Source organism: Penicillium argentinense (assembly GCF_028826775.1).
Source record: "Penicillium argentinense strain IBT 30761 chromosome Unknown utg000004l_segment0_segment0, whole genome shotgun sequence".
NCBI lineage: Eukaryota > Fungi > Ascomycota > Eurotiomycetes > Eurotiales > Aspergillaceae > Penicillium > Penicillium argentinense.
In genome coordinates, this window is record NW_026622663.1 from 1,396,643 (window position 1) to 1,422,116 (window position 25,474).

Genomic DNA, 25,474 nt, shown 5'->3' on the forward strand with positions numbered 1-25,474 from the left:
CGATAAGCGCGGAGTGAAGACCGACCTCCACAAATGCACGTCGACCCCTCAAGGTTGGGGTCCAACTGGGAATTTCTCATGTTGGATCAATTCTCGTGAGCGCAGGGAATCTGAAAAACGTTGACTTTTAGTCAACCACCGCGGCCATGAAAGTCAGCCAGGTACGATCCAGCTCTCACCTCCGCTCCGTCATAACCCCAGATTTTTGCCCTCTCAGCCCTAACAGCGTACTCAACAGCTTTACATTTATCCCATCAAGTCCCTGCGAGCAACACCAGTGACAGAGGGAACACTATCCCACCTCGGCCTAAAGTATGACCGACGCTTCATGCTACTCAAAGTCGAGCCAAAAGAAGATGGCTCAGGAACAACATTAAAAAACATGCACGTCCCACTCTTCCCAGAGATGGCCCTCTTCGAAACAGCCCTCGAACTACCACAAAACGAGCACGAAACCAACGGGAAAATCAAAGTCACATACAACCCACCCACCTCACTCGAGAAAAAAGATCCCAGACCGCGCGAAAGCAGGCAGTTGGAGATCCCGCTCGAACCGAACGTCGACTCTCTTGCCCGGTTTCCGGTGACGATGCACCAGAGTCCGACAAGCGGGTTTAATATGGGGATTAAGTATAATGACTGGTTCAGTGAGTGTTTCGGGTACCCTGTTGTCCTGGCTTATCTCGGTGTCAATACGAGAGGGGTATTGGGGACACTTGCGCCAGCGAAGCGAAAAGCGCAACTTGAATCGAAGAAAGGAAGCGGTAATTTGATACAGCACTGGTTTTTAGAAATAATTGCACCCGGTCCGAAGATTTCTAGCCCAGATCGATGGTTGATACCGATCTGTTTCCTCTCATTCATCATCTCGATAATCTCCTACGCAGCCCGACAACTCGAGCAAGGCGCACACCCAGCCCTAGTCCTCGGAACAAGCGGCCTGATACTAGCCGGCTCCGGTCTCGCCACACGCTACTACATATCCCGAAGAGAAGATAGAATTGGGTTCGCCGACTGTGCACCATTCCTAATTATATCCGAGAAGTCCGTGGACGATGTCTCAGGACGACTAGCATCGGGAATAGAAATGGACCGAACGAAGTTCCGACCGAACATCGTTGTCTCTGGAGCTGAGATGCCGTTTGAAGAGGACTTCTGGACAGAGGTTGTGATTGGACCGGAGCGAGTCCGACTACTCTTGACGGGGAATTGTGTGCGGTGTCAGAGTCTGAATGTGGATTACGAGACGGGAAAGATGGGGACGGGCGAGGAAGGGACTGTGTTGAAGAAGTTGATGAAGGATCGACGGGTGGATCGCGGTGCAAAGTTCAGTCCTGTTTTTGGCAGGTATTCGTTTTTGGAGAGAGGGTTTGAGGGGCGGGAAATTCGGGTTGGGGATTCTGTGGAGGTTGTGGCGCGGGGACAGGAGAGGACTGTTACTGGTGAGTTTCTTGCCTTCTTTGTCTTGCTCGTGTTCGAGGCTGATGTTTCTGCTAGATTGGCCCGGTCTTACAAATTAGTACCCAACGGGCGATATCTTGTAAGCGTTTGGACTACGATGTTTCATTTGAGAGTTTTGCCAAGTGCAGATTTCTCAGCGGGCAATACGTTCATCTTATTCCGGTTGAGTGTTTTGTAGCAGCATAGTGGGGTGTAGAGTGCCGACTGTATCTCAGGTAGTCTCCACAAGGAAATCAGTTCTCAGCTACAGGGTAAATGAAGTCCATCCATCCATCCATCGTCTGTATCTCTCACACAAATCGTCATTATTGTTGCATTATTGTGTCTCTAGCTGAGTCACGGGGTAATCGGTCCCTCCGACGGACCCTCTTTCAGCCCTAAACGAATAATCTCGTTCTATCGCCTTCCAGAAAGCACATAAAATGCATCGTGGCCCACCAGCCCTGACTCACATAGCCACAATTACGTCAGACACCCTTGCACCGCCACTGGTCAGCTGATCCAGCTTGTTCCATGGAAGAGCGATTCGACGGTGGATTCAATTTCCAAGAATAACTCTACGTCTCCTCATCTCTGCAGAATTCTGAAAGTGCTCGCACTTCCCTTGGGCATTATCGACGACTGATCGCCCCCAACGTGCGAAACGAAGACCAGCGCAAATTGTGGCTGGCCGAGCCAAGCCACCCCTCCTATTCGATCTTACGCCGCTGCCTATTCGGAACTCTGCTGTATACTCGCATCCCGCTCACCTTAACCAAGAGTCACACACCACCCACCGGCACCGCATTTGTCCGCGTGTGGTATCACCAGTGTCACGCTGCCAATCTCCACGCTCTGGTCCAACCGATCAGGCGTCCGCGACTCGGTGCATAAGGCGCCGCTCAGCCCCGCCGCGGGTAAGGTTGCCGCTGCGGAAAAAAAAAAAAAAAGAGACGATCTTGAATCTCGATCGCTCCATCAACAATCGTCGCAATGGACGAGGCCACCTTGCGTCGCAAGGACACCACCAAGGGTCCTCCGCTCCGGATCCTCTCTCTCGGTAAGCGCGCCGCAATCACTCTCCTCTCATGAACATGCTGACAAAACCAGATGGAGGCGGTGTCCGTGGCTACTCCATGCTCATTATACTCCAGGAACTGATGTACCGCACCTACGTCGAATGCGAAGGCAAGCCGCCGCGCCGCGATGAGATCCCCAAACCCTGCGACCACTTCGACTTGATTGCGGGTACTGGCACTGGCGGCTTGATCGCCATCATGCTCGGCCGACTCCGTTTGGACCTCGAAACCTGCAAAGAAGTATACGTCCGGATGACCCGCAAAGTGTTCGAAACTGATAAGACCATCGCTGGGATCCCGTACCGCTCGACATTGTTTAAGGCGTCCAAGCTGGAAGAGGCGATTCGAGAATGCGTGCGGGAACATACGGTGTGGGAAGCGGAGGGCAATGACATGCCGAATAACTCGGGACCGCGAGCTTCGATTTCTAGTCTGTCTTATAGCCCTGGCTCAGTGCCACAGCGTTCGGTCAGCAGGGGTAGCTTCAGTACTTCGGGTCAGTCCTACTCGCAGCAGCAACAGTCGAATCAAAGAGGATCGACGTTCCTCAACGGGCTGCGCTGGGGGAATCCGGAGGCTTTACTTTATGATAATCGGGAGAACCGAACGAAGACGTAAGTGCTGTGCATTCGACTCTGCTTTTGTGATACTGACTGGATACTACTAGTGCTGTTACCGCGCTCTACAAGGGCACTCCGCGCAATTCGCCTGCAGTGCTTTTGCGTTCCTATGATTCTCGCCGCGAACCCCCTCCCGAGTTTGACTGTACGATATGGCAAGCCGGCCGTGCTACATCCGCCACGGGGCTGGCATTCAAGCCCATCCGGATCGGCCAGCACAACTTTATCGACGAGGGCCCTGGAACTTACAACCCGGCGCCGCAGATCCTCGAGGAAGCAGTCGTCAATGAATGGCCTGGTCGAGAGGTCGGTGTGTTTGTTAGTATTGGTACTGGTAGACGGCCCTCGGGCACCAACAACCGACAACACGAGTGGTGGGAGGATTTCTTCGGCGATGCGCTTGGTACATTCGCTGAGGCGCGGCGACGACTGATTGCGAAGATCGAGGGCTGTGAAGATATCCACCAGGAAATGCTGCGGGACATTCTTGCCAAGCATAATGTCAACAAGGACGTCTACTGCCGTCTCAACGTCGAAGTCGGAGTGGGCGAGTTTGGCATGAATGAGTGGAACCGCCTGGCCGACATCAGCACCAACACCCGTCGCTATCTCTCGCGTCCCGAGGTGAAGAAGATGATCCTGAATTCGAGCGTTAGGTTTGCCAAGATCCACCGCATGAACAAACGCCTGGCTGCGCACGCGGCCACTGGTGGTGATCGGGACGACATGTCGTTTGACCTGGAGCGCGAGGAGATCTCAGTCTCTACCCACACCCCCGCGTACACCGTTCCGCCGCCCTCGAATCAGTTCGCCGTGGAACTGCCGGCCGAGCCTGTGGAGTACTTCTCGCAACCGCCTGCGCAGGGCTCGGCGCCTATACCGGCCAGCGTGACGGTGACCGCACCGCCTGGTGACGATTCACTCCCCGTCCACCCAACGCCTCATGATAACCTGCCTGTTTCTCCGACACGACACTCCATCGGCGAGGTCGCCAGCTTCCGGCCAAGTCACGAGCACATCCGGCCGTCATCACAGCAACAGAACTCGCCTCATCACAGCGCCGAGCAGTTCCCACCTTTCAACGGGATGCCTCCACCCGTGCCACCGAAGACCCCCATCCCATACCCAGCGCAAGATGGCAACGGGGGAGATGTCTCGATGCCGGCGCCGCTCTTCTCGCAACCCCCTCCCTCTGGCGGTAAGGTGCGCCCACCTTACCCGGTCGATGGGGCGCCACCCGTGGTCAACCGGCAACGTAAGCCGAGCTACCACGTGCGGTGATACAGCGACTGTCCGTGATAAGTATTACTGCTAGTAGTACACTTGGGATGGGCGCAGTTTCGGATTTGGTATTTTGCTTTGGTTTCTGCATTTTTATTATCATTTCTGCCTTTTCTTTCCCTGTTGGATACCCCTCACTCGGAAGTGAATTGGGATGGACGATCGAGAGTGGGCTGGCCATACGGTGTCCTCGGCGTACACGGAGACAGGCTTCGATTTGCAGTGGAATGGAATAGGTGAACTTCTCAAGAAGACTGGACTAGTTTCGAGAGTGATGAATGACGACGTTTATGACCACCAGATGTTGTATAGTACTAATGAGAGACTTGAGTACCCTAAGTAGTACGACCTAATGGAGTGGCAGTTTATCTAATTATCATCTACTGTGAGCATATATACACCCTGTGTACTTAAAGGTACTCCAATCTAATTAGCCGCGCCTGGTTGATGCCTCAAGGTGTTATCGTGCATCTGTCCATCGCCCCACCGCGACCCGCCTTCCCCACAGGCCCAGCCTCTCTGTTTCTGCTTCCCCTATTCCTCCAGCACGTTCTTTCTCCTGAACGATAGCTATTTTATTTTTTATTCCTTCTCATCATTCTCTCCTGTCTTTCTCGACTAACTGCTCCCTCACTTCTTGCACCTTTTTCCCCAGTTGCGCGCCGCGAAAAGAACCTGCCATTTGACGTCCCGGCGCTAATCTTTTTTCCCCGCCTTGTTTTCCTCGTGGTGGCACTTTTCCAGAAGCATTCCAGCGATCGGCATTGCATTCTAGCAGACAGCCAGGCGCAGAGATCGCATCGCAATACTCCTCTCTGCAGTTTCCGACGTCAAAAACTCTTATCGTACAACACAATACTGTCACAGGCTTACATCCGCCGACCGTGCAACAGTGGCCTAAAAAGCAGTGTCTCAGTAGTCGCTGAGTCTCGTCTTCGGACGACTCTGTCCCCGCGACAACTCTCCTACCCCCCACTGCTGGCAGTGCGGTCTTCGACCTTTTCGTTTCTCTCTTCAAACCCATTTTGACCAACGCTCACCATGGACGCCCATACCATCTCACACGCCTCGACGCTCCTCGCCCGATCCGACTCGAGTGGTCGCCCCCGGTCTACAAAGCAATCGGCATCTCGCTAGCCGTCGCATCAGGCGTGTTCATCGGTATATCCTTCGTGCTGAAGAAAATCGGTCTTCTCAAGGCCAACGTGAAATACAATGAAGAAGCCGGCGAGGGATACGGGTATCTGAAGAATTTCTGGTGGTGGACCGGCATGACCCTCATGATCGTTGGAGAGATCTGCAACTTCGTCGCATATGCCTTCGTCGATGCGATCCTGGTCACTCCACTCGGAGCACTGTCAGTGGTAATCACGACGATTCTCTCGGCCATATTTCTGAAAGAACGGCTGAGTTTTGTCGGGAAAGTGGGCTGTTTCTCGTGTATTATTGGGTCGGTGGTCATTGCCATGAATGCCCCCGAACAGTCGTCTGTCAGCAATATCCAGGAGATGCAGCACTTTGTCATTACACCTGGGTTTTTGTCGTATGCGGGTGTTATTCTGCTGGGCTCGTTTATTGTGGCTATCTGGGTTGCGCCCCGGTATGCGAAGAAGAGCATGTTTGTCTATATCAGCATTTGCAGTTTGGTTGGTGGATTGAGTGTGGTTGCGACGCAGGGGTTGGGATCTGCTATTTTGGCGCAGATCAATGGCGAGTCGCAGTTTAAGCAGTGGTTTCTTTATGTTTTGTTTGTTTTTGTGGTTGGGACGCTTTTGACGGAGATTATCTATCTCAACGTACGTCCATCTCTTATCTTACTCATTAAGAATGGTGGCTAACTTTTTGCAGAAAGCTTTGAATATATTCAATGCCGCTCTCGTCACGCCGACTTACTACGTCATGTTCACCACTGCGACTATCGTGACTTCCGCTGTCCTATTCCAGGGATTCAAGGGTACCGGTACCCAGATTGCCACTGTGGTCATGGGCTTCTTCCAGATCTGCTCTGGCGTTGTCTTGCTGCAGCTGTCCAAATCTGCCAAGGATGTCCCCGATGCTGCGGTCTTCAAGGGCGACCTTGACCAGATCCGTGAAGTTGCTACACAGGAAGAGCCCGAGTATGAGCCCAAGGCCGACTCTATCCGTGGCGCAGCTTCTATCATCCGCCGTATCTCTACGACCCGTCGCACTGCAGAGGCCGATGAGGCTAGGCGTTATGTCCACGACAAGCAGGAAGACTTCCTCCGGCCGCCAAATGAGAATGAGATTATCGAATGGGACGGTATTCGCCGCCGCAAGACGGTTGTTGGCGAGGGGCCTACGATGTCTCGACCGATTACTCCGCGCTCGCCTTCAATCAAGCAGCACCTGCCGCCGTTGGGCATGTCACGATTCCCGGACCCTGAACCTGAAGATGATGATGAGCACCGACCTACTACTAAGCAAAGTGGGCGCTCATTCTTTAGTGATGTCCGGTCTCGAGCTTCTAGCGTGCTTCATCCAAACTGGATCCCGCTGAATGAACAGAATGACAAAAGCATAAGTGGCGGTGTCGATACCGAGTATCACGGTGCTGATCATGGTCTGGAAGCTCCACCACGATTCATTGGCCGAGACCGCAGCGACACACCCCGATCTATTCACTGGGCAGACAAGGAAAGCGAGACTGAACTGTCAGAGAATACCGCACGCCGTCAGTTCTCTTTCAACAACATGTTCAACCGAATGCGAGGAGGATCTCATGATCAACCCTCCAAGCGCTCCGGAAGCCCACCTCGAGGCATTCTCCGCCGATCCAACCTCGTCCCCGACCTTCGCTCGTCGGCGACAGAGGAAGAAAACCTGGGTCTGGTCAAAGGCGATTCCCGGGCCGCACACCCAGAAGAAAGCCTAGGAGAGAAACTGGAGCGGTGGTCCAGCAGCGAATCCGAAGCCAATGAAGCCAAGCCTATGCACCCACGCTCCTTCCCGCAGCCACAGCTTTCGCCTGTTCCTCCAATGCCGGCCGGTCGTCCACATGGAGATAGTGTCTCCAGCATGTCGACAGCGGCATTCCCGCCTTACGAAGACCACCACGCCTTCTACTCCCAAGGCAACGCCTCAAACCCCTACTACCTTCCACCATCATACCATGCCTCCATTTCACCAGAACGCATGGATGAGCACGAAGGCTGGCAACTTCCAGGCGGTGGCACGCGAACACGCACACGAACAAACTCTTCCTCACACCGCGCCCCTCCACCCTCTCAATCCTCTTTCTCTACCCACCGCCACCCAAACCCGCTCCCCCTCTTCCAGATAGAGAAGAGCCAACCGCAGCCAGCGGCGACGCCCCTGTCATGAGATCTGTCTCATCAGATTCCGATTGTGGAGTAGCATCTCTTTCCTCAGCCGAAAGTCGAGACGAAGCACACGCCAACACTTCCCAGTCTGTGAACCCGAAAGGTTCACAGAGTGGCTGGCGCCGACACATGTCCGAAGCAAGCAGTGATGACGGCGAAACATATGAAGAGCGTGGACACCGTGGGGCATTTATGTAAGTGATATCATAACCAAGGGTAAGTATCGGACCATGTGAGGGCATTATATTTGATTTTTTCTTGAGCATTTACGACGGCGTTGGCATCATCTACCTGGACACTAGGGTATATTGATCTTATCTGATTTATTCGATGTATACTGTTTGCCGTTTAAGAGGATATATTGGATGTGAGATGGGGTTTTGGTTTTTATTTGGACATTGTTGTTTCGTCCCAGAATTGTATGATACGGATGACAAGATGAGATGATAATGCATGAATGATCAATATCAGATGATTACACCTTTAATATAAGAATTAATCTAAATTTAGATCCATAGGAACACAATTGTACTCGTGATCGAGGACTGGGTATCAAGCCAAGAAAAGTAAAAATCAAACATCCCTAACTCCAGATGCATGAGACGGAGTCTATTGGTATCATGCAGAGCGCTACGAGTGCCATGCCGCGCCATGTGATGCAATGTAACGCCAACCACGCAAAAAGTAAAAAGCATAAACAAACCTCGACAAATGCCATCTGTAGGGCAGATACCATACAAATTGGTTGCACGGTACTTCCAACCAGATAGACCATCACCATCACCATCATCTCATCATCTCATTTCCCAAACATCCCAAAAACACTCCTCTGCCCCTTCGGCGCAACATTCAATACCGCAAACCTCGACTCAGCAAGCCGTTTCCCAGCCTTGATACTCTCAAGTACCCTAAACAGAACAAATTCAGCAAAAATTCTCCCATGAAGCAATTAAGAAAAACTCACCACTCCACTCCAACAATTCTAACTCCCTTAAACCCACCCCTCGAAATCTCCTCCTGCAACTTCCTCGCCGCAAGACCACCCCCCGCACCAACTCCCAACGTCCCAGGCGTGCCAACGATAACATGCGAGACGGTCTTCCGAGCCATGTAGCTTGCGACTTTTGCGCCGTGCAGTGTGAGGAGGTGTTTGAGCTTGTGGTCTGAGATTCTTGGGAGCGTTGAGCCGTTTATGTAGATTGTTGTTCCGTGGAGGATTTGGGAGGGGGTTTTTTCTGGATCTGATGCTGGGCTTGTGGTGGTATCTGCTTCGGACTTGGTTTGGCTGGGTATTTCTTCTGATTTTCCAGATCCAATCTCGGATTTGGAGTCGATTTCTGTGTTGGGCACAGCTGACGAAGACTTCAACCTCGAACTCAACCCCTTCCCATCAACCGGCTTAACACATTTCAAATTCTTCTCCGTCCAAACGTCTTGCTCTGCCTTGCGCTTATTAATCCCCATAAAGCTCCTAATATCCCTAACACCCAACTTCGACCGCGCAGCCTCCGCATCCGAAACCCATCTATACTCCCCCTGTCCCCAATCCGCACTCACATGTGCATGTCCTGTCTTCGGCGCATCTGGCGAAGCAGGAACCGTCCCATCAAACGCACCTGGCTCGATCTCCCCCCTAGCCTCAGACTTCGCGGGCAGACAATCGCCATGCCGGAACTGGCGCGCGAGTTTCTCGGCGCGCGTGTCGCGCCAGGCGGTTGTGTTTGAGTATGGGTTTTCTGCCACTTGGTGGCCTCCTGAGTGGGCGGCCCAGATGTGTGTGCTTGGCGTTGATGTTGATTGGATTGGGTGGTGAGTTTTTGGGGGCATCGTTCGGTTCCTTGGAGGTATGCCCTTAATGGAGTTCTTTCGGTTGTTGGCGTAGTTGCTCGTACCGCGGTGGGCTGGTTTGTTGGTGTCGTGAGGGTGACTGCGGTGTATTTTGGATCGTGTCTTTCTTTTTTGGAGTTTTCGCCGTCGAGTGACGTTGACCGTGGCGGACTGAACCATGGTTGGAGTGTTTAGTTTTTGCTGTTTTGGGAAAGGGCAGTCACGTGGCTGTGATATGTCGGGATGGGATACTCTTTTTGCTGTGTTTTTTCTAAAAAGTTGATGGTATTTAGTTTCCATAGCGGCGCTCGGATTATTTATTGGATGCTGTGGGTTTTCTTTTCGATGTTCTGGTGTGGTTGAGTAGTCTGGTCTCAACGTATATTTTGGTGGTGAAGTTTGCACCATCTGCGCAGTGTACTCTCGATCATTCGCGAAGAGGTACCAGTGCTACGCAGGACCATGCCAAATATTCATGAGATAAATATGACTACATAAAGCTGAACTCGGAAGCCCGGAAGAAATTGATGAATACCTTTACTATGGTGTCGAACTCTCAACACTATCATCCTTACAAGGAAGGCATCCATCCAGCCTGTGGTGGCCATGCACTGTAAAAAGTAGTTACGCATTGAGTGAGAACTCCTTTTATACCTGTAATTAAAAGTCAAAATTTACAAGAGAAGACAGCATCCTTGCCCTATGAGAGACGTTAGTTGTTTTCAATACAAGTAATTGACTCTCGTTGCAGGCGTGGATTGCATCGAATACTTCTAAGGTTCGTATCAGGACTTGCGCGAATACTTCTAAGGTTCGTATCAGGACTTGCGCGACATGAACAGTGCCTAGGTACTAGCACTGAGACAGACTCTTGAACTACGTAATAGCACTAGGATAGACACGGAAAGGATAATCTGTCATATAGAATTGAAAAGATCCTTTTGGTACATTAATATTGAAAGAAAGACCTGGACACCAGCTTCTCTTTGACTTACGACACCAGCACATCCTCCAGCATGTGTAACACCTCGACGCAAACAAAAGCCCTGTATATCGATCGGCAGCATGAAAACGAAAATAATAAAGATTGAATTAAGAATCTCACCCTGAAGAATAGTCAATCTACAAACGCCTACCTCAATCCGTCCGGCCGCAGCAACCAAGAACCAAGCCAAGACCACACCTATACTATACCAAGACCGACAAAGAACTGAAACCTACACAATAAACACGCCCTTGAAATAAAGGAACACTCAACTAAACAAAGAATAAGACCTAACAAACTATTACCTCTCATATTGACTCCCTCAGCCTCAATCCGCTACGCCGCATCGGCACCCTTGTCACAAATGCATCTACGCTTCCAGAAGCCTGCTGCAACCCGTTCCGAGATCTCTGCACAGCTCTGTACACCGTGCCAGGTCCCGATGCATTGTGGCTAGCACGTACCCGCTGCACGTAGAGGCCGAAGCCGACCGCGTTCGCAGGGACAAAGTTGAGCCAGACGCAACGTAGTAAGACCTCGCTCGATGCTCAGCTACTGGAAGGTAGGGGGAGCATCAACGGCCAACCACCCACCAGCACGAGGAGCAGCTTGACAACCTCCCATTACAGACAGCGTGAAGAGTCGGTCTACAACCAAGGCACAAACTCTCCCAAACCGTATGCACGTCTACGCAAGTACATTCCAGTGCTGGGTCTCAGATCCTAGCGGTAACGGGGGCCGGGGAGAGACACGAGACACATGTCGGAAAAAAAAAATAGCAAAACATCCAAGCAAGACAAGAGGGTGATACCAGCCAAGCCATGGCATCGGACTCATCCCTTGTTGAAGGATTCCCAGCCGTAGAGCATAATAGAGTCGAGCGATTTCTGGAAATCAATGCGAATGAGAAGACCTGAAACCAGCGGTGTGCAACAGCAGTCGCCGGATCCTGGCAGGGTCTCGCATCGTAGATTTGTGACGGAAGTTAGTTGGTGACAGATCGGGTCCAGATCGAGCGAGACACGCATGGGTGCACAGGAATGCTTCGAGAATCTGTGGATGGTGGCAATCGCACGCGTTTGGATGGGGAGGGTATGATTCGCGCGCGCTACACACCTTCTCCATGCTACAGCTCGTCTACAGTGCTACTCAGTAGTGTTAAGCTCCCGCTCGACCAGGCTCCAGCTCATTGCTCGGCCATTCCTCGAGTCTGTATGTGGAAGTTGTCTGCAGAGGAGTTGTGGTGGAACGACGTGCATTGAGAATGCGCATGCAGCATCGTGGGGATAAGGTGCATGCATTTACATTCTTCGATCGTCCGGGGAGGGTCTGACAAGAGACGGTGAAGCGCGACACTCAGACCAGACCCCAGAGGACACTGGAGTCTCCAGAGTCTGGCGGTGGTTGACTCGCACGAACGAGGGACAGGATGGGCTGTGGCACCGCACACTGAACAGCTGCACCTTGAGCATTGACCGGCCCTTCAGCACGTCCCGGGGCTTGTGCATTAGGGGGGCAGGGCAGAATGTCGTACATCAACTCTGGTTCAAGCCGAGTCGAGTCTCGAGCTAGCCTCTCTTACTGGAAGAGGCTTGATCTGATCTGGCCATCTGTGTGTGCCCTTACCCTAGTGTCCAAGAGCTGTCCGTTGTAGGGCCGTCTGCCCATCGCTGACATCGTGCCGATCATTTGGATTTTGGTTTCAGCTCTGATGATTCCTGCTGTTTCTGGGTTTCTATTCGGGAGAGGGTTTTTTATTTTTTATATTTTTTATTTTCTTCCTCTCTCACAATTTCAATTCGGACCGCCCTGACCGGTGATGACCCCTCTCTCCTCTCTTCAGTCTGCTCCGTCTTTGGTCAGAGTCCAGCTGAGGCCTCCGAGCACATCAACTTCAACGGGTGGAGCCCGGTGGAGGCATGAGATAATCCTGTGCCACGTCTGCACGCAAGGGGGGCAACTGGCGGTGAATCCACCACGATCTAGGCCGGCGCCCGCTACGTGGTCGTGGCCACCGCCAGTCATTGTCCGGTCGGATCGTCGATCGGCGGGCGCTTGCAGCCTCCCCTCCCTTTCCCACCAATGCGACCCGCTCTTAGCGTCGTTACACCTTTGCGCCCCCTCTCTGACTTTTCCCGGGGAGTCTCCGGTGATCACGATGGTGGGCTCGGAGGAGCGACCAGACCGGTCGTGGTTGGATTGGTCTCGGGGGAAATCAGGACAATTAGGGAGGACCACCAGGAGCAGGTCGAAAGGAAGCTAGAGGCACGATGAACGTGCAGTCGATCTCTTACGGGACAATGCAATGCGAGGTTAAATCGGGGTCGCACGGCCCCGGGTAAGTGGTGCGCTGTCATTCGTGGCGAGCTAGCGCTGGGTAAGAGGAGGTTGAGGTGGAGGTCGCGAGGAAGAGCGGAGGACTTGCCCAAAGGTGGTGAGGGGTGGCAGCAACGCGTGACTGTACTGCTACGCACTCCCGCACTTGCCAGATTCGCACTCCACACTCCCCACTTCTCTCCCACAATCCCCCGGAGCGAATCAACCGCCCGTACAACACATCGCGACGAAACGAGGAAAAATGCTCGGCCATCATCCTCGCTGACCGGGGTCTCCCTGCTCGACATCCCGACACTAATTTCTTGTCCGACCAAAAGTCCTGCTGTCCCACCGTCAGCGGGGACTGCACTGTGAAGAGCAAAGTGATGGCAAATACATGTATTTACAAATCACAGGAAAGATATTCTCTTCGCCGAGAAGAGATGAAGAAAAAACAGCCTACAGTGTACCGCAGTATCAAATATCTTGGATGTACTGCCCACAACCTCAGGCCAATCCGCGGAATGTCAGCCTGCACGGATGGGGCTGCAGGGTAACTCGTCGCTGCAAGGTACGGGCGAACCCGTCGATCGAAGATGGTCTATGCTCCAAACAATAGCCCTCAGCGGAGAGTGGAGAGCTTTCGCCAAAAGCAAAAGCACTGCGAGGCGTGGCTCGACCCGAGCGGGAGAACGACGGAACGACCCAGGACAAGGACAATAGGAGCAGCCACTGCCCGGACTAGGGCGTGATGAAAGGTTCTGCTCATTTTGCGCGTGATGGGACATACAAGTCCGGTCGACCAGGCTCGCTGCCCTTGTTTTTCGAATCACGGTTCAACGGTTCGGACGCAACATGATACATCCACCCCCCGTGAGCGCGGGTGGAGCCCCCGAAGGTGGCCCAGGGCGTGTCCACTGGACCTCCAATCTGTGTGAAAGTCCCCACCGCACCAAGACGAGCACTGGTTGGGGACTGGCCCAAGCTCATCAAATGTGATTGTGATCCGGTGGCCCCGGGGAGGAAAGAGGGGGGAGGTTGGGCAGATCCGTCGTCGTGTCCGAAAGGACGTTGATTTTCGCGTTGAAAATATTTTCTGAACAAATATCGCACCAAGGAAAAAGCAAAAAAAAGACCGGCCGGCCCTAGTGTGGTGGACCATCCCCAGCCCCTCCTCCACCAACCCTCCACCCATCCCCCTTCTCATTTTTTACCTGGCCTTTGCAGGGTTTTCTATTCGATTGGGCGGATCCGCCTACTGTACGCTGCGCAGCGGGTATCGGGCCGTCGATAGCGAGCTGCGTGCAGGGATCGAGTGGTACTTGAGTAGACTAGTGAGTGTCATTCTGTCTAGCTCGAGATTCGGCGAGGATTAGCACTAGCATTGCTATTCCTATCTATGGGATGTGTCGATTGACGAGTGATGATAGTTGAATGACGGGCAATTACAAATACCCTAATATCGTAAGAGCTATGGCCAGGTCCGGTCACCGATGCATATGTACATTCCTCAGGTATTAGGGCTGCTGAGCTTCGGGTACCCTACAGTCTACTCGTCCCCTCCAGGTCAGCACAGTGATCCCATACCCCTAACCCCATCGAGGCAAGTTACCCACGCGCCGCTGCCTGATCGCATGCCCCGTTTCTTTCCGACGGACCAAAACAGGGTCCGTGGGAAAGACATGACGAGCCGCGGATTCGACGAAATGGCCATGAGCTGGAGTCGACCGGGGGGGGCCCCGGTCTCTCCTCTCGTACCCGTAATCTATCTACCCTACTTACAGTCAATATGGTGACCCGGTGTACTCAATAATCTTGAGAGAATCAAATAATTTCCCCGATAGCGTGGCCGGAACAGCAGATACATCAGGAATGCCCCTGTCATCTTCTGACATCTGTCAACCGTGTTGCGGATGTAAGGAGTCTGGCGGTGAATTGCCTCTGAGTAAGTACTTGCTGGCTCCCAAGACAGTCCTCAGGCAAGGAGGTCTCTCCACGTCATGGCCACCACGCCATCGCACTACTGGCCTCTAGCTTCTGCTAGCTGAGAGTCCAGCCAACCGCCCTCGTCACGGGATGTTTCGATCCGGGCTCGGTAAACGCACAGCCGTCGCACTGGCAGGGATCCCGAGAGAACAGACCCTTGATCGACTCAAGCCACCCGTGCGTGGTGGCCTCGTAGCCACTGATTGCCCTCCTTCCATCCCTTGGGTGTGACGCCGATTGCTCGGGCCTTGCTCAGGCATTGTGTCGGCTATCGCCCACTCACTCTACTCACTCTCTGCGAGAGTGAGTGTAGAGAGCGGGGAGTGCTGCTTGTGAGTACAGAGGGTACTGGGATACCTCGGTGGTGTAGTAACGAAGAGTAGAGTACCCGCCGGAGATCGACGGGCCGCCAGTCGGAACGGGAGTCCGTGTGTGTGTTGATCGATCAATTGGAGATCCATCAATTAAATTATACTTAGTGATTGCGAGCCCTATGGTTCCATTATTCGGATGATCGCTATTACGCGGAGTCTAACTACTCTACATAGTGTAGTATGTGACTCCAAATCAGGAGGTGGGTGACGTCCCCGTACCTCTCGAGTGCCTACACTGACAGCGCTAAGTTGAAACGATAATCGACTGTGCAGCCGCCGAGCTAACACCATCATGTCTTGCACGGGACCCGTCGATCGGAGTCGAGACCTGCCTATGCTAACTGTTCACTACTAGTCCATCGTCCATAGTACGGGGCGTTCATCGTAGTATGTGTGTATCCCTGGTTCCGGTGGGACTGTCAGCGAGAACCATGGAACTGCTGCCGTTTACTATGGCAGGATGCTCGGGTCGAGTAAACAACGTTCGTATACTTGTACCATACTTTACTATCATCGTAGTATCACGATCATAAAATATTCTAAGGCCGACACATGTACTGTAGTGTACATGGATGATCTGCCCGGGCAGGGTATCTGGCAAGTGCGTGCCCATACCGCCAGTGCGTCCCCGGTGGATCCCCGTCCCTGCATCGCCCATTTTCGTTTTTCCATTTTCGTTTTCTTTTCTTCCCTGATTTAGCATGATGATTCTATTTCGTCCTTGCTTCTGGTGGCGGTTGACTCGATCTCCCCCCTCTCCACCCGGGTCCACCGTGATTCGATGCTATTTCGGTTGAGCAGAACACTCAAAAAGGCGCGCCGGGATTTCTCTGCACATTCCACTTTGCATCCCAGCCTCTTCACCTCTTCCTCCCAGCGACCCTCGTTCTTAGTCATCCCTCCACTGATCGACTTTCCCGCCTGCGGCTCCTTATGTGTTCCTGCTCCCCCTTCCTGTGAACTGCAGAGGGATGCGTTTGCTGCACGCCAGCCTCCTTCTGTAAAACCTCCCTTGTGGGCTGCGGCCTTATTTCTCTGTCCTCTTGCGCTGCATGTCCTTTGTTCTTCATGTTTGTCACGACTGTTCATGACCTCTGAATGATTCTTGTCTGATCCGCCATTGCATTGACCCAGCTGCATCAAAAAAGTGCTTGTCGTTTGGACTTTTCTCTTGCATTTTGCCTGCTCAGCGCCGCCGCTGAGACTTGACCCCCGGGACTTCCTCTTTGCTCAACCCCTCCTCTCTTCTCTCGCTCTTCACCCCTTCTCGTACGCCGTGCAACCTGCGCTGTCGCCCGCAAAACCCGGTGTTTGAACGGCTCGTCGGACCTCCCCACCGTCCGTCGGCCTCCCCTCGCTCTCCCCCTCTTTTCCCATTCTTTCCCCGTGAAACCGAAAAGCTGGAGCTGCCGTCGATCTCGCAGGTCCACACCCGCGGTCCTGCTGATACCCCCTGGTACAACCACCACGCGGCCGAACGCCCGTTATTGCCGGACAAGCTCCCTGCGCTCAGTCTCAATCTGCCGACGGCCTCCCAGGCGCCCACGCGCAACCCTTACCAGGAATACCAGCCCAGCTCCAGCGCGCGCACCAGTCTCTCCAGCGCCTCCGCCATCCAGGAGCCCAGAAGTCCTCCTCCCGCCGATCTGGGGACCCAGGGCCGCCTCTCGCTGGAGTCCGAGTACGGCGTCGCCCACGAGGCCTACTACCCAAGTCCCACCTCGCTCGGCAGCATGAACCAGCCGCAGCCCTACATGGATGTCCATTCCCATCTGTCGTCCGCGCAACCATACGCTTCGCAGGGCGTGACCGCCGGCGCCATGTCGCATTATCCTTATCACCAGCAGCCCCCGGTGCTGCAGCCCGCGTCGTCCTATGCCCCCGCCTCGTACCCCCAGTACGGCTATCCCAACGGCGTGACATCGCCACCGACGGGCCACCCGCCGCCGCCCAGTTCTATGGCCGGACAGATGCCCGCGCAGTTGCTGCCGTTGCCAGGTAAGTTGAGAGAAAATTCGCAAGATCAGATGATGATAGACCTGATACTAATCCACATGTCGCAAGCAGTGTCGAACCATTCGGCTGCTCCGCCGGGATATGGAAACAGCACAGGAGCGCCGTTGCAAGGATACGTCTATGACCCGACGGGTCAGGTTGCTCCTCCAGGAGCCAAGCCTCGAGTGACTGCCACATTGTGGGAAGACGAAGGTAGTCTCTGCTACCAGGTGGAAGCCAAGGGTGTCTGTGTGGCACGGAGAGAGGGTACGTCTGATTCTATACATCGGTTGGGACGATTTTCACTAACTCTGCATTAGACAACCATATGATTAACGGTACGAAGCTGCTGAACGTGGCGGGTATGACTCGCGGCCGTCGTGACGGTATCCTCAAGAGCGAGAAGCTGCGACATGTGGTCAAGATTGGCCCAATGCACCTTAAGGGTGTCTGGTACGTTGGTATCCACTGAATTGTCTGTTCAAGATCAACTGTTAACTTTTTTTTTTAATCAGGATCCCCTTCGAACGCGCTTTGGAGTTTGCCAACAAGGAGAAGATCACCGATCTTTTGTATCCTCTCTTTGTGCACAACATCGGTGGTCTGCTGTATCACCCGGCAAACCAGACCCGCACCAACATGGTCGTGCAAGAGTCGCAGAACCGCCGCCTGGAGGGACCTCCTGCTGGACCCCAGCGGACACCGACGGCTCCTCAGCCCTCGAGCCTGCACCACCACGCCATGCAGACCCCCATGTCCTCGCACATGTCCCAGCCTTCGTCCATGGCTGGCGGCCCGCGGCCCGGCCTTGACCGCGCCAACACCTTTCCCACGCCTCCCGCCAGCGCTTCGAGTCTGATGGGTGTGACCAACCAGGATAGCTACCAATGGGGAAGCCAGGCCATGCCACACTCGCAGCAGCCGCTCTCGATAGACACGACCCTGAGCAACCAGCGCTCCATGCCGACCACGCCTGCCACCACGCCGCCAGGAAACAACATGCAGAGCATGCCGCCCTACCAGGGCCAGTCCGGCTACGATAGCTCGAAATCGTACTACTCCGCGCCGCCCCCATCGCACTCGCAATACGCCCCGCAGACGCCCATGACCCAATCCGGTCTGTCGAGCTACGGCCAGAGTCTCCCCAACGTGAGCTATCTCAAGAACGACATGGCACCGCCGTCTGGTCGGGCTCCAGGTGCTCCTGAGACCGAAACTTCTGATCTGAAATCTGACCGTTACTCCCAGACCAATGGTCCCGGTGATTCAGAGCAGGAATCGGAGTACCTGCAGGAAGGCAATGCGTACAATGCCAACCGCGGCTCGTACACCTACACCACCAATCAGTCTGTCGGCTCATTGACCGGTGAACACCCGCAACTCACCCCTGAAATGACGGGATCACCGCAGCAGAACGGATCGGGCCGCATGACTCCTCGTACCAGCGGTGGACCCCCGCCTCACTGGGCTTCGGGATATAACACTCCCCCTCGTCCAGCGGCGGCGACCACCCTCTACAACGCTGTCAGTGATACTCGAGGCACTCCTGCCAATGGCTCGGATCCGTACTCCATGGCCTCGAACACAACTCCTGTGTATTCGACGTCCATGAACGGATCCATGGGTGGCTCCGGTACCAAGCGCATGCGCGAGGACGACGAGGTCATCCGACCCGAAAGTGCTGGCGAATATGACAGCACCAAGCGTCGCAAGACTTTGACCGATACTACTCTCGGTGGTCCCGTCGGCGGAGCGCCCATCCTGCAGCCCATGAAGACTGGCGCGGTGATGGCCCGTCGTCGATAAGCAGTTGCCACTGCCATTGGGTCTGAAAACTTTAGGCCTCTTACATTCATCACGCCTCACGACATCCCTTCCCCTCTCTGGTTCGGAGTTTTGCTTGATAGACTGTGGTTTCGTGTGCGAAAAAAAAAAAAAAAAATCCTTCACACGATTCGACAACCTGCAGACTCGGATTCGGTCTGATTCATTTGCTTTTATCCCGGTTTAGCAACCCATGAAGTTTTAACGGGCTTGAGGAAGAGAGTGGACTCACCTTCTCCTCGCCATTGCATTTCTGGCTTTAATCAGACGATCTCTCAGAAAACCAAAAACATAACACAAAACACACAACACAACTTCCTGGGGTTATCCTACTCTCGGGCGTTTATCACGCAGTGACACCAACCTCATCTCTCACCATTTTTCAACTCTGGTTCGGGAGATAAAATTTATTTTTCTTGGGGTATTAGCGTCCTTTTTACTTGTGATGAATCGGTTGACTCTCTCCCCTGTTGTCTCTTGCCTACCTACCTAGTGGTGCAAGTGCAATATTCAAAAAAGGGGAAGAGAATCAGCCTTGATGACTATGATGTAACGAATCTCATATAACGAATCTTCTATGTGCGATGTCTCATCGCTTACGCTTGTTCTTGCCTGCTCATTTTTGATTATTCTTGATTCTCTTCGATTTCGCGTTGTCAAGCTTGTTATTTCCACTCGACACCACTACTCCTTCCCTCCCACCGTGGTAGAGGTAGATGGAAGTGGTTGGCAGAAATGGGGTGGGCTTCCAAATACTTTGAAATGCTTTATCCTGGCATTTCGTGGGGATTCTATTTTACGTATGTTTGTGATTCGGAGATCGTTTCCAAGGTTCTTCGCATTGGAATTAATCCCCTCGTTCTGGCATGTTTCTTTTTTCTGGTTTCTGGTTCTTAGAGAGATGATATGATGGTAATGAATGATTATGATTTCTTGACTTTACTTGGCAGGTTGTGAGTTTTTTTTTACAATTCCTATCGGTCAATGAGACTTAGTTTTACACTGTAGAATTTGGAGACTCTTAACGGAGTTTCGAAGTTGTGAAGATATTTGAAGCAATGCTCTATTCCATTCGGCCTTTCAATATACCACTGGAGTATCTAAATCAAAACGATGATAGACACTTTACAAACCAGAGTATCTCCAATTGATGTATACACAAAAAACCCATTCTATGTCCGTCTATTCTTGACGCCGACCAGAATCATGCCATAACATTGACCACCAGACCATATCCACGGGCTAAATTCCAAACCCATTCATATCATCATTTCATATGAGCCGACGAACCAGCCAGACAAGAACAACATTAGAAAATAAAAACCACGAAAAAAAGATAAATCCATCTGGCCTTTCAATACCCGTCCTGAAGCAAGGTTCGAAGAAGAACATGAGGTGTCTAGAGATGTCTAGAAACTAGCGCTTCCCAGCCTGAGTGAAAATCTCCTGCCAGATCTCCAGCCACTGCTGCTGCTTGTAAGAAAGCGGGCGGTGCGGATTCTTGAATGTGGACGCGAGCAGGTCGCGGAGTCGTCCGTTGAGGATTTTCAACGCGAGCATAGATTTCCAGTCTCGGACCGCGAAGCGGATTCTATTTGCGTCGATGGAGATGACGCCGGTGTACATCTAACTCATAATTAGCGGGATTTTTTTCTTTGATTTTCTGAGAGGTAGAAGGGGAAGAGAAACATACCCTAAACTCAGCATCGCCACAAAGCAACGCAATCGAGAAATCATCCACAGCGCTAGTGTCGTGGGCATTCAGATTGCGGTTTCGCGCCTGCATGATGTGGTAATAGGAGAGCCATTTCAGCGCGTAATCAGCATGCTTGTTAATAGATGTCGGGTGCAGGGTGACGGTTTGGTTGTTTGAGACGTTGCGCCAGCCTTTGCCTTCGCGGGTTAGGAGTTTTGGGTAGAAGCTCCAGGCGACGACGGAGTTGACGACGGTGTCGTTGGCGCTATTGATGTCGTGTTCTTCTGGGATGGTGAAGAATTGGCGTTGGCGGCCGCCCGAGCGGGCTCTGCTGGGTATTAGGGATTTCTTCTAGATTGAAGTTGAGACGGAGGAAAGACTTACCGGTTGAGGGCTGTTTTCTGGGCTCCGTCGAGATTCAAGAGTCCCGTGTCCGCGATCGAGACGATGAGCTGCATCTTCACGTCTTCGATGCTCTGCAGTGTCTGGGGACTGAGGAAGTTCTTGCGGCAGAAGGCGAATTCGCTGGATCCGGGCGTGCTTCTTGCGCGCTTCCAGCCGCAGTAGGCGTTGTAAATTGTCAAGAGGTCCGAGTCGCCTGGTTTGGATTAGTGCTACTCTAAGTGAAGGTCAAAGGTAGGCGTGTGTAGCTTACCCCTCTGGAACGACGCGCGAGCTGCATCCCGTTGAGTGTTGGAACCCATTGTGTTCACGAAAGGTGACTTGGAAGACAAAATAGCCGCAATGCTGACTGCCGCATCGAGACACTTGAAGAATGCACCGTGGATAATGAGTTTTCCGAGGAAGACATCCAGCGGGAGTTTTGCCAGCTGCGATCCAAGGGGTGTCAGACTTTCATTGCTGGTAAGAGCCTTGACTTCCTTGAGAGAATCGATGGCACGTCGGATGTTCTTGGACGACGGAGGGTCCAAAGCTTCCAGGAGGGTTTGCTCGACCTCACCGAGTTTGCAGATCTTAACTCGCAAGACCAAGTCTTGGAGGGAAAGTCGGAGCATCTCCGGTGTTTGTTGTTCTGCAAGCTGTTTTTTGTTAATATCATTAATATCTTGATCTGCTGGTAAGGTCAGGCAAATCTACATACCAACTTGTCATGTCGGTGCTTGGTGAAGAGGTGGAAACAGATGCCGTTTTGGACACGACCGGCTCGACCGCGTCTTTGTTTGGCATTTGCACGGGAGATGAAGGACTCGACAAGCCGGGAAAGTTGTCTCCGTTCGTCAAATCTAGTCGAGAGATCAGTATTTGCTCTAGGATATAGGTTGCTAAGTGTAGGGCCTACCTCATGGTCTTCTCCGTTCCAACATCCACCACTGCAGTGATATCAGGGATGGTGATACCTTTGGAAAATGTTAGAATAGTTCATCTGTAACGAAGAGATGGTTTCATACCAGTCTCTGCAATGTTGGTAGCAATGACAATCTTCCTCATGCCATGGGGTGGAACGTTGAAAGCCTTTTCTTGATCCTCACTAGCAATGGACGAGTGAAGAGCATGCACAATCCAGCCATTCTGGAAGGTCGGCTCTGCAAGAACCTCATCGTTCAAGCGACGAATTTCAGCTAGACCAGGCATAAAGACCAGAATTGCTTTGCTGTAATGGTCCATCTCAGGGCCAGTCGCAATCTTCAAAAGAAGCTTTTTGATCAACTGATAATCAATGCGATACTCGTCGAAATTCAAAATCGTTTCCCGTGTCTGCTTAGAGTACCCTTCAAGACTGGCCTGAAGCCCGCCAGCATTGTCACCAGTGCTATCAGAAATCTCGTCAGGATCATCGTCGAGGGCACCATATTTATCGTCCTCGGATAGACGATAGTTGGTCATCTCCACGGCATCCTCGAGGTACTTAATCTCGACAGGGAATGTTCGTCCAGGAATGTTCAGCACTGGAACTCCACCGAGATAGTTCGAGAAGCGCTGTGCTTCGAGCGTCGCGGACATGAGAATAAGTTTCAGATCGGGGCGCTTCTGCATCAGTCTCCGCAGAACGACAAGAAGGAAGTCACTGTCGATAGTTCTCTCGTGAACCTCATCCAGAACAACGTGAGTAATGTCCTGGAAATCATCGGGTCGCTCCAGCATTCGCACGACGACACCAGTGGTACTGTATTGAGGTTAGAAAATCACACCAGAGCAAATTTCCGGTGGAAAATCACTTACGCGTAGACAAGACGTGTGGTTGAACTGATCTTGCTCTCTAGTCTTACGGCAAAACCAACGATAGATCGGGTGGTTCCCACATCATTCTTGCTTTCTCCCAGCTCCTCACTGACACGTCTGGCCAGTGATATTGCCGAAATACGGCGTGGTTCCGTCACATAAACCTTGCAGGGACGCCCTTGTAGCATTTCATGCTCGAGGATGTAAGACGGGATCTGAGTACTCTTTCCACTACCAGTCTCACTGCAAATAATGAGAGCGCGGTGGGTTTCAAGGGTGTTCAGAATATCGTCTTTAAAATTCCAAATAGGCAGGTTCATTCGGCCTTCCATCATACGGTGGAAAGATGAGGTGGAGGACTTGGCAGCCCACGCCTCGCGCAACTGGTCGTCATGGCCAAGATAGCCATCTCGAGTCGGACCCCTCATAGGACTACCGGGTTTGCTTCCAGCTCCGTTTCTCTTCCGGAAATTGTCCAAAAGCACGACATCGTCCTCAATGGTACTTTGGTTTTCCTGGACGAGGCGCTTGAGATCTTTGACGGTGTTCTTGTCGATCTCATCTTCTTGGGTCTTTTTCAAAGTGGCGAATTCCGTCCAAAGATCTCTAAAAACTGCAGGTAATCGGAGGTTAGACTTGCTTTCCTTCGAGTTCTGGGGAGATATGATGAAGAGAGCAAGAGTTGACACATATCCCTCGGCCTGCTGGGAGTTGGGTGTAGCAAGCGCATCCATTGAAACAAAAGTCGCGAATTCGTTCGATTTGTGTGTGATTGCTTCAATGGTCAAGGGATACGGAGGATCCTGAGGCTTCGACCATCGCACTTCCACGGCCATTCTTTTCTGGTGCCCCGAGGACGAGATGTCTTGGTAGACAACTTTGCATGACGAGTCCCTAGCCTTGCATGCCTCCTCAAGAATGCGTCGCGGACTAAGACCAGAAAACTTTCCAAAGTCGCGAATCGTCAATGCGGCTTCCACCACCGGAGGAGGTAGTCCCAAGATCGAGCCGTCTGCGGGCTCAGCTGAGAACATGTCTCCAAGAGCATCGCCGGCATCCATCTCTTCCAATGTTGGCACAGTCAAATTAGGGTCTTCGTCAACGAGCGGCTTTCCTTGTTGGCTCTGCTTCTTCCGATCCACCTGGCGTAGAAATGCAGCGTCCTTCCGGAGTTCTTCAAGTTTGTCCTTCCAGATGTATTCGGCCTCTCGGCGTTCAAAGAGGACATCCCGTTCAATCTTTGCAATCTTGCGCTGAAGTTTTGCCGCCTCGGGATTATCGGACTGGCCGACTGCAGCACCACGGCCCTTCTTTCCCTTTCCTGGGCGATCGAACAGCTCGGGGTGAAGACCGTAAAGCCGCGTCTGCATGTCCAGCCACTCAGGAACCATTGAGTCGGGATCTATCGAGCTATCCGAGTCGTACGAAACGGGAGGAGCAACCTTGGCTGCCTTCCAGTCATCTTTTGGTTTATCTTGTTTGTTTTGGTTTTTTGGGGTGGAGGATCGCGAAGGGTCGGAGTCTATGGATAGTTATTACTTCGTTCTGGAGCTGTACTTGTCGAAGTGAAAAACTTACCGATCATCCAAGAGGTAACACTATCCGCATCCTTTTGAGGGCGGGAGTTCGTTTGGACATACGAGGGTAGCTCTTTCTTCTCGCTGTGCATAGCAAGCCACTCCAACGACTCGTCCAAGTTCCACACGACATCGCGACTAGCGCTAGTTGGAGTGCCGGTAAAATACAACAGTATGTGCTTGAGTGCTTCCTCCGTTCGATTCTCCGGGAATCCTAGCTTCAAAAGCGTCTCTTTCAATGTCCAGATCTTCATATAGAGTTCTTCCTCGGAACCTGGCTGCTTTGTGTTGGCGCCCCGGGGGCCAGATGTGAGGTATTCGTGCTCCTCGCCATTGGCAAGCTCGAGGATTTTGTCCTGGACTTCAGACGAAAGCCATTCGAGGAGACTCAATGACGCCGCTTGCTGTCTAAAGACTCGCTTCTCGGTCTCGAGTTTAGTGACTTGGCGCGCCGCATCACTCTTGCATTTTGCCGCATATTTATCGACAAGGATCTGTAGCTCTGACTCCTCCAAATGTTTCTCTAGCTCTTCCGGCGAAAGGCTCTGTAGTGAGGGGTCGCCTTGCGTTGCGCCCGCTGCGGAGGCGGAAACGGCGGAGGTGGCGGCGGGAGGCTCTTCAGCGCGTGGGATCGGCGATTCACTCTGCGGCGTAGGTGTAGATTGCCCGGGGGTTGTGGATGGAGTCTCAGTACTCTCTGTCTTGGGCTTCGAGGGCACAGAGACCGTGGCAAAGCCTCGAGCAGGGTTGGACGCGGGCTTCTTCTTCTTTTTATTGTTCGGCGGCATTGTCGGAGGGGGAGGGGTCTTTATGGGAGCACGCGCAAATGAACAGTTAGAAAAGACTTCGCCAAGCGATGCGAAGGCCAAGCGGCGCCGAAGACTCACTGAGAGGGTTGGTGGAGAGTGTCGAAATCAAGGTGCGGCCATGGTTGTTGTTGAAGGGCGGCGGC

At 52.7% G+C, this 25,474-nt stretch overlaps 7 protein-coding genes across 7 annotated transcripts; 3 read left to right on the forward strand and 4 right to left on the reverse strand.

Annotated features, from left to right (window-relative positions):
• Positions 1–146: 146 nt before the first annotated feature.
• On the forward strand, positions 147–4,420 carry N7532_003458 (uncharacterized protein; the record flags this gene model as incomplete). Its single annotated transcript, XM_056615952.1, has 4 exons — positions 147–161; positions 227–1,442; positions 2,551–3,133; positions 3,187–4,420. The coding sequence occupies 4 exons, from the start codon at positions 147–149 to the stop codon at positions 4,418–4,420; spliced, it is 3,048 nt and encodes a 1,015-aa protein (XP_056476309.1).
• Positions 4,421–5,461: 1,041 nt separating this feature from the next.
• On the forward strand, positions 5,462–7,762 carry N7532_003459 (DUF803 domain membrane protein; the record flags this gene model as incomplete). Its single annotated transcript, XM_056615953.1, has 3 exons — positions 5,462–5,519; positions 5,558–6,216; positions 6,269–7,762. 3 exons carry the CDS (start codon positions 5,462–5,464, stop codon positions 7,760–7,762), a joined length of 2,211 nt encoding a protein of 736 aa, XP_056476310.1.
• Positions 7,763–8,560: 798 nt separating this feature from the next.
• N7532_003460 (uncharacterized protein) lies at positions 8,561–9,768 on the reverse strand (the record flags this gene model as incomplete). Its single annotated transcript, XM_056615954.1, has 2 exons — positions 8,561–8,669; positions 8,726–9,768. 2 exons carry the CDS (start codon positions 9,766–9,768, stop codon positions 8,561–8,563), a joined length of 1,152 nt encoding a protein of 383 aa, XP_056476311.1.
• A 2,161-nt stretch (positions 9,769–11,929) lies between these two features.
• Positions 11,930–12,250, reverse strand: N7532_003461 (uncharacterized protein; the record flags this gene model as incomplete). Its single annotated transcript, XM_056615955.1, has 2 exons — positions 11,930–12,148; positions 12,200–12,250. 2 exons carry the CDS (start codon positions 12,248–12,250, stop codon positions 11,930–11,932), a joined length of 270 nt encoding a protein of 89 aa, XP_056476312.1.
• A 162-nt stretch (positions 12,251–12,412) lies between these two features.
• On the reverse strand, positions 12,413–13,879 carry N7532_003462 (uncharacterized protein; the record flags this gene model as incomplete). The annotated part of the gene is made up of 3 exons (XM_056615956.1): positions 12,413–12,832; positions 13,048–13,258; positions 13,680–13,879. 3 exons carry the CDS (start codon positions 13,877–13,879, stop codon positions 12,413–12,415), a joined length of 831 nt encoding a protein of 276 aa, XP_056476313.1.
• Positions 13,880–16,301: 2,422 nt separating this feature from the next.
• On the forward strand, positions 16,302–19,050 carry N7532_003463 (KilA-N domain-containing protein; the record flags this gene model as incomplete). Its single annotated transcript, XM_056615957.1, has 4 exons — positions 16,302–16,319; positions 16,650–17,511; positions 17,565–17,697; positions 17,760–19,050. The coding sequence occupies 4 exons, from the start codon at positions 16,302–16,304 to the stop codon at positions 19,048–19,050; spliced, it is 2,304 nt and encodes a 767-aa protein (XP_056476314.1).
• Positions 19,051–20,484: 1,434 nt separating this feature from the next.
• On the reverse strand, positions 20,485–25,310 carry N7532_003464 (putative ATP dependent RNA helicase; the record flags this gene model as incomplete). The annotated part of the gene is made up of 9 exons (XM_056615958.1): positions 20,485–20,694; positions 20,762–21,092; positions 21,149–21,362; positions 21,420–21,804; positions 21,867–22,008; positions 22,065–22,122; positions 22,174–22,889; positions 22,946–24,467; positions 24,524–25,310. 9 exons carry the CDS (start codon positions 25,308–25,310, stop codon positions 20,485–20,487), a joined length of 4,365 nt encoding a protein of 1,454 aa, XP_056476315.1.
• Positions 25,311–25,474: the final 164 nt, after the last annotated feature.